This window comes from Pituophis catenifer, unplaced genomic scaffold (genome assembly GCF_029215685.1).
Source record: "Pituophis catenifer annectens isolate HBS135680 unplaced genomic scaffold, rPitCat1.0.hap2 SCAF_18, whole genome shotgun sequence".
NCBI lineage: Eukaryota > Metazoa > Chordata > Lepidosauria > Squamata > Colubridae > Pituophis > Pituophis catenifer.
Genome location: NW_027256898.1, coordinates 5,918,275 through 5,938,593, shown reverse-complemented (window position 1 = coordinate 5,938,593; position 20,319 = coordinate 5,918,275). Strand labels below are relative to the sequence as shown.

The following is a 20,319-nucleotide window of genomic DNA, read 5'->3' as shown; positions in this document are numbered from 1 at the left end:
CTAGAGAAGAGAGGAAAGACGAAAGATGATGGCAGGGATGATGGGACATGTGGTGATAACGGGACTACCAAGAACAGGATGCCCTGAAGACAAGCCGTGGCAGACCTTAAAAAAAAAAATGTTCATTTTTTTCAAAGCCAAATTTGGTCCGCCTTTTCGCTCCACTGCCTGCCTCCTGCTTGTGGTATCCTGCTTGAGAGGCGACGGTTAATCCGGTTCAACAAGGATCAAAAAAAACCAACCTCCAAACCCTTTGCAGTGTAAACAAGACACGGGTTCCAGGTACAAAGGACTCTTTTTGGGGTGCTTCCACGCTTTTCCTTTTTTAAAGGTGGCTGGCCAAGAAGCTAAGAAAAGTGCCTTCACTTCCTTTTTCCTTCTATATTAATATTATTATTATTATTATCTCTTTTATTCATTAAACATGAAACTCAGTCAACTGAAATGGATAAATTAACATTTGAGTTAAAAGATAAGGTCGACTCAAAATACTACGCGGCGTGGAATAGATGGTACGATTGGATAAATCAAAAGAAAGAAGAGTAAATGTAAAATTAGGTAAAACAACAAAATTAACAAACAGGCACCTTCAACAAGATAAAGGATGCGATAAAGCGACAAAGTCACTTTCTATATATTTTTTTCTTCTTTTTTTCTCATCTTTTCTTCTTTTTCTTTTTAATTTTGTTTTGTTTTCTTTTTCTACCTTTTGCTGTGAGTAAGTAATGTTGTTTGGATTAATATAGATGTATTCTGTATATACTGTATGTTATCTTTTTAAGTTTAATAAAGTTTGTTTTTAAAAATTAAAAGAAAAAAGAAACTCAGTCAACTGAACATTTAAAAATGCATCACAAATATCATTGACTGGCGCTGATGGTTGATACGGGTTGCTGGCAGCGTCCTAGGGATCAACCAAGTATCTTCTTAAAATTCTTAAAATACTACTACTACTACTACTGTTGTTGTTGTTGTTATTGTTTTGTTGTTGCTATTGCTACATAAATAATATAAATATTATTTATATTCTATATATTAGAGTTGAAGAGAAGGCCCAGGGAAGACATGATAGCAGTGTTCAAATATTTGAGGGGCTGCCACAGAGAGGAGGGGGGGTCAACCTATTTTCCAAAGTACCCGAAGACCAGACAAGGAATAATAATGGATGGAAACTGGTCAAGGAGAGATTCAACCTGGAAACAAGGAGGAATTTCCTGACGGTGAGAACAATCAACCCATGGAACAGAAGTTGCCTTCAGAAATTATGGGAGCTTCATCACTGGAAGCTTTCCAAAAGAGACCGGACAGCCATTTTCTCAGAAATAGTATAGGGTCTCCTGATAGAGCAGGGGGTTGGGCTAAATGACCTCCAAGGTCCCTTCCTCCAACTCTGTTATTCTATTCTATTCTACTCTCCTCCTTCTCCTTCCTCCCTCCTCTTGGACTAGCCAAACTGAATGAGGGCAGCAAAAAACGGGCGACTAAGCAGAGAGAGAGAGAGCGGTGAGTAATTCAGTGGATGGACTCCAAAAAGCAGATGACTCGGCAAATTTGGGGGAAATGGGGAAAACACAGAGTCTGCGTGACTCAGCAAAGGACACCAAAACGCGCGGCCATCACCGGGAAGGGGGGGGGGCTCGGTTCTAGGAAGTCCCAACGCCTTTCGTTTCCCCTGCCTCCGCTGCCCGGCCCCCCAGCTGCCTTTGGCAGCTGCACCGCCTGTGTCTGTTGGCACTTTCTCGTGTTTCCACAACCGAGAAAACACATCCCCTCCCGTGGCTGAAACGAAATCTTCTTTTTAACATCTGGAAAGAAACGGGGACTTTCTCAGAAAGCAGCCGTTTTTGTACAGATGTCAAAGAGAAGGCGGCCTCTGGAAGAAGAAGCAGGCACATGCGGGTTAATTCTCTTTCTTTCTTTTTTTTCTTCCCCCCCCCCTTCTTCCCCACATCCCCAATTCAGGGTTTGTGAGACGAACGTTTCAACCAGTCAATGCTGGTTTGGACACCCTTCCAAGCGGCCTTATTCTTTTGCAGACGGGTGTGCGAGAGAAAACTCGTCGTTTTGCACGAGGTGCTTGGCTTCTCTTTCTGGTTATTGTTAAGATCCCAAATCTGCCATCATTCCCCTGTGCAACCGTCCTTTTCCCCTTTCGCTCCTCTTTTATTCCCTCTGGAAGGGGCCATTCATTGTCCACCGGTGGCTTTACTCCCTAGTCGACCCTTGTTCTTTAGCTGCTCCCTTCGTCTGGCAATTCTATGCATGCGCACACTGGGAACAGGCTTCAGCTGTTCTTCTGCCCTACTGATGTCCGACTCTGAAGGTAGCTGATAACTGTCAGAGGGCCCTGGCCCTCTCTCTGCCTCAGACGCAGAGCCCTCATCAGAGCCTTCCCCAGACTCCAGGACTGTCCCATGTTCCTCCCCAACCTCCTCACTGTCCGAATCTGCTACCAGTTCCGCTGGCGGGCCACAACAGATGGTGCCGATACGGCAAAGGACTTACCGCTTTTTTGGATTTCTTCTTGGTGGACCTGGCTTTTTTGGCTTTTTCCACCACTGAGTAGAGGGCCAGGCAGAGCCGTGCCATGCGGGGCAAGTCGCAGACGTGAATGTCAAATTTTAAGGTCTGATCCCACGCGGGCTCGGAGCAAACGTTGGCTTCGGTGCTGGTCATCATTTTGCAGAGCATTTCGTGACCGTGGTAGAGCCCGGCTTGCACGACCAACTGAAACAAAGGAGATAGACGGACAAGGGAACAAAGTCATCCATCCTTTCAGTCCCAAATGAACAGCGGCCCCAACTGCGGATGGAAAGCAGGAAGTCTCAAATCAGTGGGCCAAGGCAAGGATGTCCGTTTGCAAAACTCTCGTGTCAGGTTTCTAGTCCTCATGGCTGCGGGATGGAAAAACCCTCAGACAAACATGCTAGCTATTACAGATAGCCCTCAATTTAACAACAGCTTACTGACGGACCATTTAACAACAGCTTACTGATGGACCATTTAACAGCAGCTTACTGACGGACCATTTAACAACAGCTTACTGACGGCACTGAAAAAAAGTTCCATTTGTTCATACTTATATGACCGTTGCAGGGTCCCCACGGTCATGAGATCAAAATTTGTCCGCTTGGCAACGGACTCATATTTACGACGGATGCAGCGTCTCCGGGGGTTGTGTGATTCCCCTTGGGCGACTTTCTGACAAGCAAAGTCCGATTCACATAACCACCCTGTAAAATTAATTAACGGCTGCAGTGACTCACTTAACAACGGTGGCAAGGAAGGTTGACTCAGCCTTCCTTCCGAGGTGGGTAAAATGAGGACCCAAATTGTTTGTGGGGCAAATTGTTTGACCGCTTAGAGAGCGCTGTAAATAAAGCACTATAAAGCGGTATATAAGTCAAAGTGCTATTACTATTAACAGCTGCAGTGACTCGCTTAACAACGGCGGCAAGGAAGTGAAGTAAAAACTTCACATAACTCACTTAACCGTTTCACTCAGAGCAGAAACATTGGCTGTAAATTGAGGATCCTCTGTATTGAATTATTTATTTATATCCCGCCTTTTATTGCTTTTACAGATAACTCAAGGAGGCGAACGGACACTATACTCCTTCCTCCTCCTGCTTTTCAGCCCCCCCAACAACAACCTTGTGAGGTGGATTAGCCTGAGAGAGAATGATTGGCCCAAAGTCACCCACCTGGCTTTCCTGGCTAAGTCAGAACTTGAACTCGTGATCTCCCACTTTCTACCCTGCTGCCTTAGACCAAATTGGCTCTCTGACTTCCCTAATGGTTTTTTTTTTTAAGAGATCAGAAACGACAATATACTTGTTTTAATGTCCTCACTGCTATTAGGATAATGTCTTGTCTTGTCTTATCTTATAATTATATTATAAATATCCTATAATTATATTATAAATTATATTATATTATAAATATCCTATAATAACCCCAGTCCATTTGCAAGGAGGGCTCTACATAAGAAACCTGAAGCACCACACTCCAAATTGATCGACGCTATTTGGAAATCTGCACTAAATTCAGGAAGGAAATAACATTTTAAAAGTACGCTCTGCAAAAAAAATAGAAGCAATTAAAAAAAAACCCAAACCCTTGCGGTTCCTTATTTCCTTTCTACCCTCTAATTTCTCCATTTAACAAAAAACAGGAAAAAAAAAATCTTTTTTCCCAGAACTATAAAGTCACCTTTAAAAAAAAAAAAAAATTACTTGCAAAAAGCTGCATTTTAGCGTAAGAGGAAAGGAAGGAAAACTTTTTTTTTAAAAAAAAAAAAAGCACGCACACACCATAAACAATTTCTAAGAAGTTCATTTCTGGCTAATCAGCGCTTGCCACCGCCTTCACTTCCTGCAGTGAGAAGGTTTTCGACCGCCGAATGATAGAATTGAATGAAAGAGTTTTAGAAAGAAAAAGGAAAAAAAAAAAAACACACACACACAATAACCGGTTGCATGAGATTTTAAAGATCGCAGGTTTGGTTCAATGCGAGTCGTAAACAAATCTTGAGTGGGAAGGTGGAAAGCCGCAGAGCGTCTAGCCGAAAGAAGAAGAGGAGAGAGAGAAAAAATATATATATATATATATGGTTTAAAGCGACTTACTTTCATTCCTTCGTCGGCATTCACCTTGCTGCAGTGCAGGAGTTCAATAGAATACGGCTGCTCCAGGGACCACAAAGATACACAGGTCAGCTAAAACACAGGAACAAGGAGAAAAGAGAAAAAGAAGTTGGATTTCATTATTATTATTGGTTCAATTTATTGGTTCAATTTATATGCCGCCCTCCTCCGGAGAATCAGGGCAGCTTACAATGCATTAAGCAATAGCCTTCATACTTTTGTATATATCTGCTTAGTAGGGCTTTTGCCCCCCCCCCCAAAGCGGTGTTCTTTTTTATACAAAGTCAGCTTATTGCCCCCCACAAACCGGGTCCTCATTTTACCTACCTCGGAAGGATGGAAGGCTGAGTCAACCTTGAGCCTGGTGAGATTCGAACTTGCAATAATTGCAGGCAGCTGGTGCTATTTAACAGCACTTTAGTCTGCTGCGCCACCAAGGCTCTTCATGGCTAATTTTGGCAGTTTTTTGGCCCCCAAAAGGTATATAGCTAGCCCCCGGTATAACTATTTAAACTTCCCCTGCAAAGATGGATTGGCGAAAGTTTTAAAAGTCAGCCTTGAATTAAAATCGTCCTTCCTGTCTCCTGAACACCCCTGCGAGGTAGGACGCATCGCACAAAGGTTGGGATTTGAAGAAAGAAGCACTGAGGATGAAAGTGGGGGGGGACAGAGGCCAGACCCCATAACTCAGGGGTGAAATCTACTTACCTTCCTTACTGGTTCGGAAGGCTCCCAGACGGGTAAAAAACACATTACTTCCTGGTTAAAACCAGGAAGTGACGACACCTGGGTGGGTGGGCGGAGCCTCGCGCCGCCATCGCTACCGGTTCTCCGAACCACCTGCCACAATCGCTACCGGATTGCCCAATCCAGTTTAAACCAGGAGCATTTCATTTCACCCCTGCCATAACTTCAACCAAAGGACTCTGCACCAGCCTCCCAGGGAACTGCTTCATTTCCAAACAGAATTTTTTAAAAAAAACATTGCAACATCATTTCAGACAAGTGGCCGTCCGGTCTTTTCTTCAAAACCTCCAGTGATGGAGTACCTACAACTTCTGGTGGCAAGTCGTTCCGCTGGTTAATTGTCCTCCCTGTTAGGAAGTTTCTCCTTAATTCCAAGTTGCTTCTCTCCTTGGTTAGTTTCCATCCGTTGTTTCTTGTCCTGCCTTCTGGTGCTTTGGAAAATAGGTTGACCCCCTCCTCTATGGGTCAGCCCCCCCCCTCCAGTACTGGAACACTGCTATCATGTATCCCATCCCTCTCCCCCACTCCTTCTTTTCTGAATTTGAAAAATCATTTGTTTTTATGCAACAGTGAATGAAGAAAAAAACATTATACCGGTTACCTTCTGCTTAGGGCTCGGAGACAGTTTGGGGGCTGTTTTGGGGGATGCCCCAGCCCGTTGCTCTGTTCTTCCCGCAAACTCAAAAGAGAGGATCTGTGGACCATAATGAGGTGGGGGACGAAACGCCGGTGGAGGCATTCGCGGATGTACTGAGGGGAAAGAACAGATCCCATTAACGCCTCAACCAAAAACTTCAAACGCTAAACCAAATCAGTGAAATTGGAAATAAAATGAAACAAGGCTCAAATCCCGGAAACAGAGTCCTAAGAACTTGGACAAGTTTAAAACCAAACTCAAGGTTCTAGCCCCTGTGAAGGAAAGGGGGCTGTCGAGTCCTGCCGGAGCTCGCCATCAATGGGGGGTGTGGGATAAATACAGGGGTGGGATTGAAAAATTTTAGCAACCGGTTCGCTGCCCGGTTGCTGGGTGGGTGTGGCTTACTCGGCCTCCTGCACCACGGGGGGGGGGCGTTTTTGCTCTCCCCAGGCTCCGGAGGCTTTCCTTGAGCCTCCAGGAGGGTGAAAATGGCCTCCTCGGGCTCAGGAGACCGGAAACGGGCACGTTTCCAGACTTCCGGTAGGCCTGTTTTTCGCCCTCCCAGAGCCTGGCATCCAAAACAGGCCGCTTGGAGACTCCTGGGAGGAGAGGGGTGGGCGGGTCCTTGCAACTACCGGTTTGGCAAACCGGATTAAAATTAACATCCGAACCGACTGAATCCCACCCCTGCATAAATAGCGAAAAAGGACTGTGTTGTGTTTGGAGGCCCCGGCAACCGGGGACGCCACTCTGGGATTGGTTTAGAGGCGTGGCCTCCTTTAAGCGGGAGTATCCGGGGTTCCTGATTGGTTATGCTCTGACAAGCGAAGTGTTTTTCTATGAGGCTGTCTGTTTTCCCTCAGTTCAGTTCGCGGTTCCAATGTCTGTTGTAGTTAAATAAAGCGTTCAGTTAAAACGCAACCTTCGTCCAATTTATGCCCGCACGAGCTATTTAACAGACTGAGGCGCGACTTCCAAAGGTGAACAGGTTTAGGTAGTCGTTTTAGTTTCTTCCTCATCCCTGCGTGGTTGCCTTGAAAATCCCTTGGGATTCATGAGGACTAGCATGCCTGTTTGGGGCTCCAAAGTGTCAAGTCTAAGCTGCATCCGAGGCCAGACTGCATATGGACACCCCGATTATCTGAAGCAGTCTTTCTCAAAGTCAGCCATTTTAAGAAGGGGGGGGGGAAAAAGACTTCAATTCCCAGAAGTCCCCAGCAACCAGCTTTGCTTTGCTTTGCTGCCTAGGGAATTCTGGGAGTTGAAGTCCGCCCATCTTCTTAAAATGGCCGACTTTGAAAAAAAAAACCACTGTAGTATTATTATTATTATTATTATTATTATTATTATTATTATTATTATTATTATTTATTGGTTAATCTTTAGTGAGATTCACAGCCTTTGAGGCTGGTTAATAGCTCAGCAGCTCGAGTCCTAACCAAGGACCTAGGAACTGTTAAGGTATCGTCGGAGGATGTAAGCTGTTCCGAGTAAGGTGGTTTTTTATTATTATTATTATATTATATTATATTTTTATATTATTATATTATTATATATTATATATATATATATTATATATTATATAAAATTTTTATTATTATTATATTATATAATAATAATATATTATTATTATTATTATTATTATTATTATTATTATTATTATTATTATTATTATTATTATCGCCCTGCCTCCAAAATGGTTGTGTTCGCTTAGCAAAGGGAAGGGAAAAGACATACCTGGAACTGATAAAGGGGATGCTCCCCGTAGATGTATTCGTATTTCCCGTTCACCTGCAAGGTGTACTCGTCCACGGGGTTTATTCTTTGGTGGCGGAAAATGGTGGCTTGCTTTTTGACAGCGTAGCTCATCAGGGTGATGGGGAACTCCTTCAGGGAAACCTGGAAGGTGAAACTCTCCTGCCAATCCAGGAAAAAATTAAAATAAATAAAATACATAAAATACATAAAATAAATAAAATAAAATAAAATAAATAGAATAAATAAAATAAATAGAATAAGTAAAATAAATAAAATAAAATAAATAAAAATTATTTTTTAAAAAATAAAATAAAATCTGCTGCTTCATTGGTACAGGTCGTTCCCAACTTACAACCATTCCTTTAGTGACCGTTCGAAGTTACAACAGCAAGGGAAAAAAAGCGACTGACAACTGTTTGTCATGCTTAACGACCGCTGTAGCTAATTCCCCCACGGTCATGTGATCAAAATTCAAACACTTGGTGACTGGTTCGTATTTATGACGGTCGTAGTGTCCTTTTGCGACCTCCTGACAAGCCAAGTCAATGGGGGAAGCCAGATTCACTTAAGAACTGTGGGTCTGACTTCATCACTGCCGTGAGACACTTTCCCAGCTGTGGCAAGGAAGCTGGTAAAATGGGGGGGGGGGGCAAAACTCACTTAACAAATGTCTCGTTTAGCAACATGAACGTCGGGCTCAATTGTGGTTGTAAGGTTGAAGGCCACCTGTATTTTGCTTGGGTTCAGCCCACGTGATTCCCCTGATCAGGTCTTTGCAAAACAAGCCAGGATTTGAGGAAGATGGGAGGTTAAGAAATATGAAAAAGGGAAGGGAAGGGAAGGGAGGAAAGGAAAGGAAAGGAAAGGAAAGGAAAGGAAAGGAAAGGAAAGGAAAGGAAAGGAAAGGAAAGGAAAGGAAAGGAAAGGAAAGGAAAGGAAAGGAAAGGACGAAGGGAAGGGAAAGGGAAAGGAAAGGAAAGAGGGAAGGGAAAGGAAAGGAAAGGAAAGGAAAGGAAAGGAAAGGAAAGGAAAGGAAAGGAAAGGAAAGGAGGGAAGGGAAGGGCTAGGGAAAGAAAAAAAGAAACATTAAAGGAAACAAAGAGAAGGAAGAAGAAATGGATAATAGAGGAAAGGGAAAGGAAGGAAAGGAAAGGAAAGGAGAAAGAGGGAAGGGAAGGGCTAGGGAAAGAAAAAAAGAAACATTAAAGGAAAGAGAAAACGGAGGCAGAAAGGAAAGGAAAGAGGGAAGGAAAGGGCTAGGGAAAGAAAAAAAGAAACATTGAAGGAAGGAAAGGAAAGGGAGAGGGAGGAAGGAAGGGGGGAGGAAAGAAAGAAAGAAAGAAAGAAAGAAATTTGAGATTTACACATTAGCAAGAGCATTGCCAGTTTCTCCCTTTGGCTGCCCACAATCTCGGATACACACACACACACAAGTCTTTGAACTTTTCCACACACTAAACATTCTCCATTCTCTTTCTCTACAGAGATTCAGGAAGCGTGCGGATTTTACCCCTCCGGATTGAAATTTGACGTTGACAAAAACGGTCTTCCCGGCCATGGGCAGAGTTTGTCTCCTCCCGAGCCCGCTCAGGGAGGGCTCCAGTTGAACTGGGAAGCTGTACTCCATCCAGTCCTTCCAGCTGAGCTGCTGGCGCTGAGCCGCTTTCTCCTCGCAGTACTCTTGCATTTGAACCCGGAAGTCGTCCACCTCGGGGTCAGCCAAGGAGTCAAACTCGTGCAAACCTGAAGAGAGAAACAGGACGACCTTCTAAAAAAAAATGGCAGGGAGAAGTTGGTCCGTCTACCTACCACGCCGGATCTTCTCCCTCGACAAGGTAGGCCTTTGGTATCCTTTCACGGCCCTAAGTTTATAGTCCTCGTGAAAGCACGGAGGATTCCCTGGGCCAGAAGTCGTGCACAAGATAGGATTAGAACTACAAATCTTAGGAAATAGGTCCGTGATGGCGAACCTATGGCACGCGTGCCACAGGTGGCATGTGGAGCCATATCTGTGGGCACGTGAGCGTTACCCTAGCTCAGCTCCAGCGTGCATGCGTATGCCAGCCAGTTGATTTTCAAGCCTTACGGGCCCACTGGAAATCGGGAAACGGGCCGTTTCTGGCTTCCAGGGGGTTGGGGAAGGCAGTTTTAGCCCTCCCCAGGCTCTGGAGCCTGGGGAGAGCAAAAAACCAGGCCTACCAGGCCCACCGCGGGCCAAAAGCAGTGGGGGGGGGTCGCGTGTGCATGCACGGGGGGGCGGGGAACATTGAATTATGGGTGTGAGCACACGTGCGCTCCACCCCCCGCACTCTCCCCCGCTTTGGACACGCGACGGCAAAAAGGTTAGCCATCCCTGAAACAGGCCAAACCTTTCTAGAAAGCTGCAAGGAAATCTGACTCCTGTTGTCTTAGTTGGTCCATTTCAGTTGGCAGGAAAGGTTTCGTTAGATGCCCTGAGAGATTTTAGGTTTTTTTCAGCCGCTTTCGTGATTGATCATTATGGGCTACAATTGTCAATAATACTGTCTGCCTTCTCCTATTATACTGCGGGGTCCCTGGTGCTCTCCGAGCTTGGTGGTTTTCTTTGTAAACGTTTCATCACCCAGCTAAGTAACATTATCAGTGCTAGAAGAGAGTGTGGTTTGCAAAGAGGAGGAGGAGGAGAACTACGGGGTCCTTGGTGCTCTCTGAGCTATAGTGGTTTTTCTTGCAGATGTTTCATTACCCAAACTAGGGAAGGAAGGAAGGAAGGAAGGAAGGAAGGAAGGAAGGAAGGAAGGAAGGAAGGAAGGAAGGAAGGAAAGAAAGAAAAAAAGAAAAAGGGAAGGAAGGAAGGAAGGAAGGAAGGAAGGAAGGAAGGAAAGAAAAAAAGAGAAAGGGAAGGAAGGAAGGAAGGAAGGAAGGAAGGAAGGAAGGAAGGAAGGAAAGAAAAAGAGAAAGAGAAGGAAGGAAGGAAGGAAGGAAAGAAAAAAAGAGAAAGAGAAGGAAGGAAGGAAGGAAGGAGAAAGAAGGAAGGAAAGAAAGAAAGAAAGAGAAAGAAAGAAAGAAAGAAAGAAAGAAAGAAAGAAAGAGGGATGGAAGAAGGAAGGAAAGAAAGAAAAAGAAAGAAAGAAAGAAAAAAGAGAAAGAAGGAAGGAAAGAAAGAAAGGAAGAGAAAGAAAGAAGGAAGGAAGGAACGAGGGATGGAGGAAGAAAGGAAAGGAAGGAAGGAAGAAAGAAAGAAAGAAAGAAAGAAAGAAAGAGGGAAGGAAGGAAAGAAAGAAAGAGAAAGAAAGAAAGAAGGAAGGAAGGAAGGAAGGAGGGATGGGGGAAGGAAGGAAGGAAGGAAGGAAGGAAGGAAGGAAGGAAGGAAGGAAGGAAGGAAGGAAAGAAATTTGTAGCTCAGGGTTGACATGAGGCGTCCATGGTGTTCTCTGAGCTGGCTTGTTTTTCTTTCAGACATTTTATTACCCAGCTAGGTAACATCATCAGTGCTAGAAGGAAGTGGGTTTGCCCTGATGATGTTACCTAAATGGGTCATGAAACGTCTCCAAGAAAGCCACCAAGCTCAGCGAGCACCAAGGACCCCACGATCCTCCTCCTCCTAGCTCTGCTGATGTTACCTAAATGGGTTATGAAACGTCTCCAAGAAAACCACCAAGCTGAGAGAGCACCAGGGACCCCCCTCCTCCATAGTTCAACCCTGAGCTACCACTATATTCTCTTTTGTCGGTACTTCGAATATACATTAATCAATCAAAACAAGGACTTAAAAACACAGCCCTGAAAAAGAGCAGGGGGGGGCCTCTCTTTCAGAGACATTGATAGATAAGCTTTCAATCAATTAAGGGGCTTCCACGAAGGATGAACAAACAATTAAGCAGGACACCGGACATCCTCCACCAAGGGGCACTTCCTGAATAACGGGAAGCAATACTTTTATTCCCTCCCGCAGCCCTGCAGTGCAGGCCATTTTGGCCCCCTCACCCAGGCGCCCTTCCGCCCACCTTTGCCAATCAGGAGGCTGATCTGGGAATTGAGCAGTTTCTTCGCCCGGTCCCCCTCGCGGGCCACCAAGCGTAAAACCGGTAGGAAAGGCTGGACGTCACAGAGCCGTCTCTGCTCGTCCTCCAGCTCCTGCAACTCGGCAGCTTGGTTGATGCAGGTGAAGACGTAGGAATCCGGGGTGCTGAGCATCTGGAAGAAGGGCTCATACTGGGCCTGGTGCCAGACCACCTGGAAGAAAATAGCAAGAGCCCTTAGTGCTGATATACCGCTTCACAATGCTTTTACAGCCCCTCTCTAAGCGGTTTGCCCCCCCCCAAAAAAAATCTGGGTCCTCATTTTATTGACCATGGAAGGATGGAAGGCTGAGTCAACCTCGAGCCGGTCAGGATCGAACTCCTGGCAGTGGGCAGAGTCAGCCTGCAATACTGTATTCTAACCACTGTGCCACCACAGCATCCATCCATCCATCCATCCATCCTATCATCTACAGTACCTACCTACTTACTATCAATCCATCTACCTACCTACCATTGATCCTCTATCTATCCATCCATCCATCCATCCATCCATCCATCCATCCATCCATCTATCCATCCATCCACCCACATACCTACCCACCCACCCACCCATCCATCCATCTATCCATCCATCCATCCATCCATCCATCCATCCATCCATCCATCCATCTATCCATCCATCTATCCATCCATCCACCCACATACCTACCCACCCACCCACCCACCCACCCATCCATCCATCCATCCATCCACCCACATACCTACCTATCCATCCACCCATCCATCCACCCATCCATCCACCTACCCATCCATCCATCCATCCATCCATCCATCCATCTATCCATCCATCCACCCACATACCTACCCACCCACCCACCCATCCATCCACCTACCCATCCATCCATCTATCTATCTATCCATCCATCCATCCATCCATCCACCCATCCATCCATCCATCCATCCACCCATCCATCCACCTACCCATCCATCTATCTATCCATCCATCCATCCATCCATCCATCCATCCATCCATCCATCCACCCACATACATATTCATTCACAGATGAGTCCCAAATAGCTTGTAAAGAGTCCGACAGAAGTCTGCCACAGTCCTTCGGGATAAGGCTGATAAACACCCACCTTTATCTCCCTTGACACGCTGCCAAAGACCTAATTGGCGATTAGCTTTGCAAGGCCAAACGGAGCACAGAGTCAAAACGGAGCTGCGGAATTTCAACGGACCAGAATGAACAAAGTTGCTTCCTGCAAAGGCTCAGGTGCCTTTGCTCCTCCTTTATGTCTCATGGGAGGGGCCAATCATCTCCAAACCCTACTCCCGAGTCGTCCCTTTTGTTTGAATTGTTCTGGCCTTCTGGCAGCTCTGCGCATGCGCGCACTAGGAACAGGCTCTCCCTGTTCCTCTGCCTCACTGATGTCAGACTCCGGAGACAGCACATAACTATCAGATGGCCTTGGCCCCCTTTCTGCCTCCGACGCAGAGCCTTCCCCAAACTCCAGGACTGGCCCATGTTCCTCCCCAGCCTCCTCACTGTCCAACTCCGCTGCCAGTTCTGCAGGCTGCCGCCGGACCACAACACTAGTGACCCAGGCACACTGCCACCGTCGTAAATAGGAACCAGCTGCTAAGCCTCCGAATTTTGATCAACTGACCACGGGGAGGCTGCAACGGTCGTAAGCGTGAGAAACGGTCATCTGTCCCTTTTTCCCAGCGCCGCTGTAACTTTGAATGGCCACTAAATGAACTGTTTGTAAGGCGAGGACTCCCTGTAGCTGGGCAAAACTCCCGCCGCGAAGACCGTACCTTTTTAATGGCAGCCAGGCTGGCATGGCAGGAAACGGGCAGGGGCAGGTAAATCCCGGTGGGTAAGAGGAAGTCCACATGGATGGTGTAGTTGCTTTCTTTAGACCAAAATTCTGGCGGGCAATACATTCCTGGGGGCATCCCTGGCGCTTCTCAACGCCAACCTGCAATGAAACAGAGGGGGAGAAATTAATCAAAAGACGGCTTCCAGGCCTGACTCTCTCTTTAAAACAAGGATGGCCGATGAAAAATGGGACCTCCCGAATTTATTCAGCACAATTGACAAGGTCTATTTCTTTTCTAAGGAATAGAACGGATGGTCGGCAGGTAAATATACATGGATGATGGTAGGTAGGTAGGTAGCAGAGGTGGGTTTCAGCAGGTTCTGACCAGTTCTGGAGAACCGACAGCAGAAATTTTGAGTACTTCGGAGAACCGGTAGTAAAAATTCTGACTGGCCCCGCCCACATCTATTCTCTGCCTCCCAGCTGATCGGGAGGAAATGGGGATTTTGCAGTAACCTTCCCCTGGAGTGGGGAGGAAATGGGGATTTTGCAGTATTCTTCCCCTGCCACGGCCACCAAGCCACACCACGCCCACTATGCCACACCCACAGAACCGGTAGATAGATAGATAGATAGATAGATAGATAGATAGATAGATAGATAGATAGATAGATAGATACAGTACAGATGATAGATAGGTATAGATACAGAGAGAGAGAGAAAGAGAGATGGATAGATGGTAGGTAGGTGGGTGGATGGCAGATAGATAGATAGATATATAGATAGATAGATAGATAGATAGATACATAGGTAGGTAGGTAGGTAGGTAGGTAGGTAGGTGGGTGGGTGGGTAGGTAGGTGGGTGGATGGCAGATAGATAGATAGATAGATAGATAGATAGATAGATAGATAGATAGATAGATAGACAGACAGATAGAAAGATAGAAAGATACATAGATGATAGATAGGTATAGAGAGAGAGAGAGAGAGAGAGAGAGAGAGAGAGAGAGATGGATAGATGGTAGGTAGATAGGTATAAATTATTTGATGGAGAGATTAAATTATATTGTCCCCCCCCCCGCCCCAAAAGCAGAATTTAAGGGGGATGGGCCCAAGGCAGAAAATAAAAAGAGCTTGAAAACAAGCTGTCCTGGACAGTTGAAAGGAGATTCCTGAGGGATGATTCATTTATTTATAAAAAATGTGCAGCTTCGGCTTTTCCTTTCTTTTTCAACTACCCCCCCACAGTTGAAAATGACTTCACCAACACTCCTCAGATGCGATCCCCAGTGGGCACAGCAGATCTTTTAAAAATCTCCCAAATCCCGTCCTTTCAAAACTTTGCCACCCTTCTGAATTATGAATTTCTTCCCCAATTCAATTCGTTTGCAAGTGCTTTGCATCGCGCCATCGCATCCGTTGGGCCGCTGCCTTTCCAGGTGACACATTTCTCTGCTGAACGTTTTCAAATCTGCCGGCGCCGTTTTTTCTGCCGTATTTCTGCAGGGGCATTTTGAGATGGCTTCGACCCCCCCCTATTGTACACAATTTTTACACCGAAGAAACCTTGCAAGCATCTTAGCAAGCACATTTGGGGTTTTTCCAGAAGTCTACTAATAACCAAATTGACGGGGGGGGGGGAGGGGAAAAGTGGGTGGGTGGAGGATCCAAAATACAAAAAAGTCGAATTTAAATAAATCAAGTTTCTAGACCTTAAGATAGAATAGCCGTTCTTCCTTTCTACCAATCACCTAATAACAACAACAACAACAACAACAAAGAAAAGGTGAGGAACAGATTTGGTTCTATGGTTATCGTTCCCACCACCCATCTCCTTCCACTTATGACTGTATGACTGTAATTTTGTTGCTTGGATCCTTACCATTTATATTGATATTGTTTCCTGATTGCTTATTTGTACCCTATGACTCTCATTAAGTGTTGTACCTTATGATTCTTGATGAACGTATCTTTTATGTACACTGAGAGCGTATGCACCAAAGACAAATTCCTTGTGTGTCCAATCACACTTGGCCAATGAAGAATTCTATTCTATTCTATTCTATTCTATTCTATTCTATTCTATTCTATTCTATTCTATTCTATTCTATTCTATTCTACTCTATTCTACTCTATTTAACTCTACTCTACTTTACTCTACTCTATTCTATTCTATTCAACTCTATTCTATTCTATTCAACTCTACTCTACTCTACTCTATTCTATTCTATTCAACTCTACTCCACTCTATTCTATTCTATTCAACTCTACTCTATTCAACTCTACTCTACTCTACTCTACTCTACTCTACTCTACTCTACTCTACTCTACTCTATTCTATTCTATTCTATTCTATTCTATTCAACTCTACTCCACTCTATTCTATTCAACTCTACTCTACTCTACTCTACTCTACTCTACTCTACTCTACTCTACTCTACTCTATTCTATTCTATTCTATTCAACTCTACTCTACTCTACTCTACTCTACAAACGTGATGCATTTCGCAGCCAGTCAAAGCCCCCCCCCTTCTGAAATAAAACATTTTATATAAAAACATGGTCGGTAGTCCTCAGCGTACGACCACAATTGAGCCCAGAGCTTCTGTTGTTAAGTGAGACATTTGTTAAGTGAGCTTTGCCTCACTTTACGATCTTTCTTCCTACAATTGTTAAGTGAATCACTGCAGTGGATAAGTTAAGAACCCAGTTGTTAAGTGAAATCTGGCTTCCCCCATTGACTTGGCTGGTCAAAAGGTCACAAAAGGAGAACCACGGGACACTGCAATGGTCATAAGTATGAGTCAGTTAGTTGCCAAGCATCTGAATTTTGTTCACAGGACCATGGGGGTGCCGCCAAGGTCGTAACTCTGGGAAACGGCCGTAAGTCACATTTTTCAGTGCCGTCGTAACTTTGAATCGTCACTAAACGAACTTTTGGAAGTGACATATAGAATAGAATTCTTTTATTGGCCAAGTGTGATTGGACACACAAGGAATTTGTCTTCGGTCCATAAGCTCTTAGCGTACATAAAAGCTCTGAGTGATAAACCACGATCATATATAGACAAATAGTAATAACCACGATACATAAATAATAATCATGATCATAGATAAATCATAGATAACAAGTTCAGATTCATTGATCTGGGAAATGTTAACCAACCAAGAGCAAAAATTTAAGGAGGGCGAATCTCACAACATTATATACCACCAATTTTAACAAAGTGGAATATTTGAAACACGAGTTGCATTGCGACCATCTCAGTTAGGGTTTTCTCCCCCATCGTCCACAGCCGTCATAACATACCCAGGCCCCATCAGCAAAGAACGGGGCAATTTTTCAAGATTTCTCAGCCACGGAAACCCAAAATGATGCTCTGTGATTCTTTGGCCCTCGGCCAACCTTGCAAAGAGCTACTGGTCAGTTTCGGTGATGTACAATTAGTCCTCAATTTACGGCCGATTTTCACACTTGTGACCCCCCACGGTCACGTGATTCACGATAGGACGCTTGACAACTGATTCATATTTATGACGGTCGCAGTGTCCCGGAGTTACGACCCATAGTCACGTGATCAAAATTCAGACGCTTGGCCACCGGTTCATACTTACGACCATTGCTGGATTTCCCCAAGGTCACGTGATCCCCCCCTTTTGCGACCTTTTGACCAGCAACGGGGAAACCAGCTTCACTTAACAACCGGATTACTAATTTATCCGCCGCAGCGATTCGCTTAACAACCGCGGCAAAGCAAGTTCGTAAAAATGGGGGCAAAACTCACTTAACAAACGTCTCCAGATTAGGTGGCTCAGTGGCTAAAATCAGGAAAGGTCGGCAGTTCGGCGGTTCGAATCCGTCTCTAGGTGACCTCCAACTCTGTTACTGTCGTCTCCCTTAACAACAGAAGTTTTGGGCTCCATTGTGGTCGTAAGTCGAGGATTACCTGAACTTCTTGCAAAGCACAAAATCTGTTGCAGCCTGACTGCAAAATCTGGGAATTATTTATTTATTTACTTAAATTGCATATTCCTCTTTTCCTTTGCATCGTTAAGAGGTAGCATGTACGCGTGTCAACGCAGCGGCCTAAATGATGGAAAAGTCCATCCGATCCCACCGAGGAACGGAGTAAATTATTTATTGAGCCTTTCTGAGAATGGAAGGCATAGTTGGGGCGGGGAAACCTTTCGAGCTAAATGCTTCGGAGGATAAGCTTGTTTACAAAGGGCTCACAAACACTTTTAAGGCCCTTGGAAGGAAAGCTTTGCTCTTTTTTTTTTGTTTGTTTGTTTAAGAAAAAAACACCGATTAAAAACAAACAAACACACACTCCAGATTCCCTTGCGGGTTTTGTTTTGTTTTTAAATTAAAAAGAAAAAAAAAATCCAGAGATTTTTTTCCTCTCTCAACAAGTGGCAAATATATCAGAAGTTTTAAATTGTTTTAGCCGGAAATAAACTTCAGAGGGGCCGATGCTGTTTGAAAAGATACAATTTACAATAGAGAAAAACGAGACCCTTGGTTCATTAACTGAAACTTGTTTCCTCCCCCCCCCCCCCCCCCGCAATGCCTTTCTTAAGGACTAGCGTCTTGCAAAGCTTTTGGATTTAAAGGAAAGAAACACGCCCAGCTTCCCAGCGTTTTTAAATCTTGGGTTTAGCTTTAAAGGAGAGTGGGGGGGGGGGAAATCAATCGGATGATTAATTTCTGGCAAAGGCCGATACCGCTCTATAAAGCGTGTAATATTTCTGCTCTTTTTTTAAAAAAAATATTTAATTCATTAATAAAAAAAAAAAAATTAAATCGGACGCACCAAAGAGGCTCTAAAAACGACCCCCTCCCCAATGCAACTATTTGCAGGCCTTTCCAGATGCGCCCAATTCTCTTGGGCATTCCCTAATAAAGGGAAAGGGCGAACAAAGGACGGCGCCGGCAGAAAGCCCTCTGCACGTGCTCAGAGGCTCGCTGCCCAACCCCACCCTTGCAAAGCTTTCCCCCCCCCTCCACTCCCAAATCCAATTCCCCAAAGGAGGGAAGGAGGGAAGGAGGGGGAGGGATCCCCCCCGAGGAAGGTAAGGAGATGCTGAGCAAGCGCAAAGGATCCCCGGGTCTCCAAAGGCGCCGGATCCCCGGGAAGAAGCCACCCACCTCCGAGCAGAGGCGCCGGCTGCTGCATCCCGGCCTCCCTACGAGCCTGCTGAAACCCCTGGAAAGGATGGGGACTCGCCTAGCCGCCCAGCCCCACCTCTTCGGCGGCTGCTGCTTGCCTTTGCAAGGGAGCGTGGTCCGTCCCAGGGATCCCCTTCCCAGTCCCAGCCCTTGTGGGATGGGGAGGATCAAGCTGATCCCCCACCCACCCACCCGTCCCTTGGAACAGATCCCCCTCCCCACTTTTAAAACAGATCCCCTTCTTTCCCTCCTCTGTTAAGAGCTCTATCCCTTGGCAAGAGATCTCTCCTCTTACCCTGCGTGCTCCAGCTCCTCCCTCACCGATCCATCGAGCGATCCACTTGCCAAGAGAGCGAGTGCTTGGGAGCGGCTCCTTAACGCGCGTTTGGGTCGCAGATCCGCTTCTCCACATGCGCCTTGAAGGTTGGCCCAGGCTGCTTGCCAACCGGCATGCTTTTTGAAGGGGAGTCGCCTTTGCGGATCCGATCGCCCAGGATCCAGTTGTAAAGTAGAGGAGGAGGAGAAGGAGGAGGATCCTCTCCGGAGCTCCCGGTTTGTCCCTGTGCGGAGGCTTCGGTTTGTTTGTTTTTAACCCCCTCCAGCTGCGCGCTGGGAAACTGTTCGCTTGTTTGCTGGAGGGCTTTGAATCGAGGGCGCGGGAGCTGCGCTTCCTGAGCACAACAACGTTGACTTCTCCGAGTCGGACGGAGCTTTCTCTTTCGCTCTTTCGGTTTACAGTAACCTTGCCCGTCCCCGGGCCTTGCTAAAGAAAGAGAGAAAATAAAGAGAAAGGAAGGAAGGAAGGAAGGAAGGAAGGAAGAAAGAAAGAAAGAAAGAAAGAAAGAAAGAAAGAAAGAAAGAAAGAAAGAAAGAAAGAAAGAAAGAAAGAAAGAAAGAAAGAAAGAAAGAAGAGAAAAAGAAGGAAGAAGGAAGAAAAAAGAAAGAATAAAAATTAATTAAAGAAAGAAGAAAGAAAGAAGAAAACAAAAGAAAGAAGAAAACAAGAAAGAAGAAAGAAGAGAAGAGAAAGAAAAAAAGGAAAGAAAGAAAAAGAAGGAAGAAGAAAAATTAAAGAAAGGAAGAGAGAGAAGAAAAACAAAGAAAGAAAGAAAGAAGAAAGAAAGGAAGAAAGAAAAGGAAAAAAGGAAAAAAAAGAAAGAAGAAAAGAGAAAGAAGGAAAGAAAAAAAGAAGAGAAAAAGAAGGAAGAAAAGAAAAAAGAAAGAATAAAAATGAATTAAAGAAAGAAAGAAGAAAGAAAGAAGAAAACAAAAGAAAGAAGAAAAGAAGAAAAATTAAAGGAGAAAGAAAGAAAGAAAAAGGAAGAAAAAAATAAGAAAAATTAAGAAAGGAAGAAAGAGAAGAAAGAAGCAAGAAAACAAAGAAGAAGAAAAAACAAAAATTAAAGAAGGAAAGAGAAAGAAAAGAAAAATTAAGAAAGGAAGAAAGGGAAGAAGAAAAAAGAAAACAAAAAAGAAAGAAAAATTAAAGAAAGGAAGAAAGAAAAGAAAGAAGAAAGAGGAAGAAAGAAA

The 20,319-nt window shown here is 44.9% G+C and overlaps 1 protein-coding gene across 1 annotated transcript in view; it reads right to left on the bottom strand.

Annotated features, from left to right (window-relative positions):
• PIK3CD (phosphatidylinositol-4,5-bisphosphate 3-kinase catalytic subunit delta) overlaps nucleotides 1-19,480 on the bottom strand; it is a 38,777-nt gene extending 19,297 nt beyond the window's left edge. Inside the window, 9 exon segments of the mRNA XM_070955997.1 lie at nucleotides 2,506-2,727; nucleotides 4,629-4,718; nucleotides 5,995-6,029; nucleotides 6,032-6,143; nucleotides 7,768-7,947; nucleotides 9,299-9,531; nucleotides 11,775-12,003; nucleotides 13,615-13,778; nucleotides 19,085-19,480. Of these exon segments, the coding sequence (XP_070812098.1) occupies nucleotides 2,506-2,727; nucleotides 4,629-4,718; nucleotides 5,995-6,029; nucleotides 6,032-6,143; nucleotides 7,768-7,947; nucleotides 9,299-9,531; nucleotides 11,775-12,003; nucleotides 13,615-13,755 (1,242 nt within the window). The 5' untranslated portion in view covers nucleotides 13,756-13,778; nucleotides 19,085-19,480.
• Between the last annotated feature and the right edge of the window lie 839 nt (nucleotides 19,481-20,319).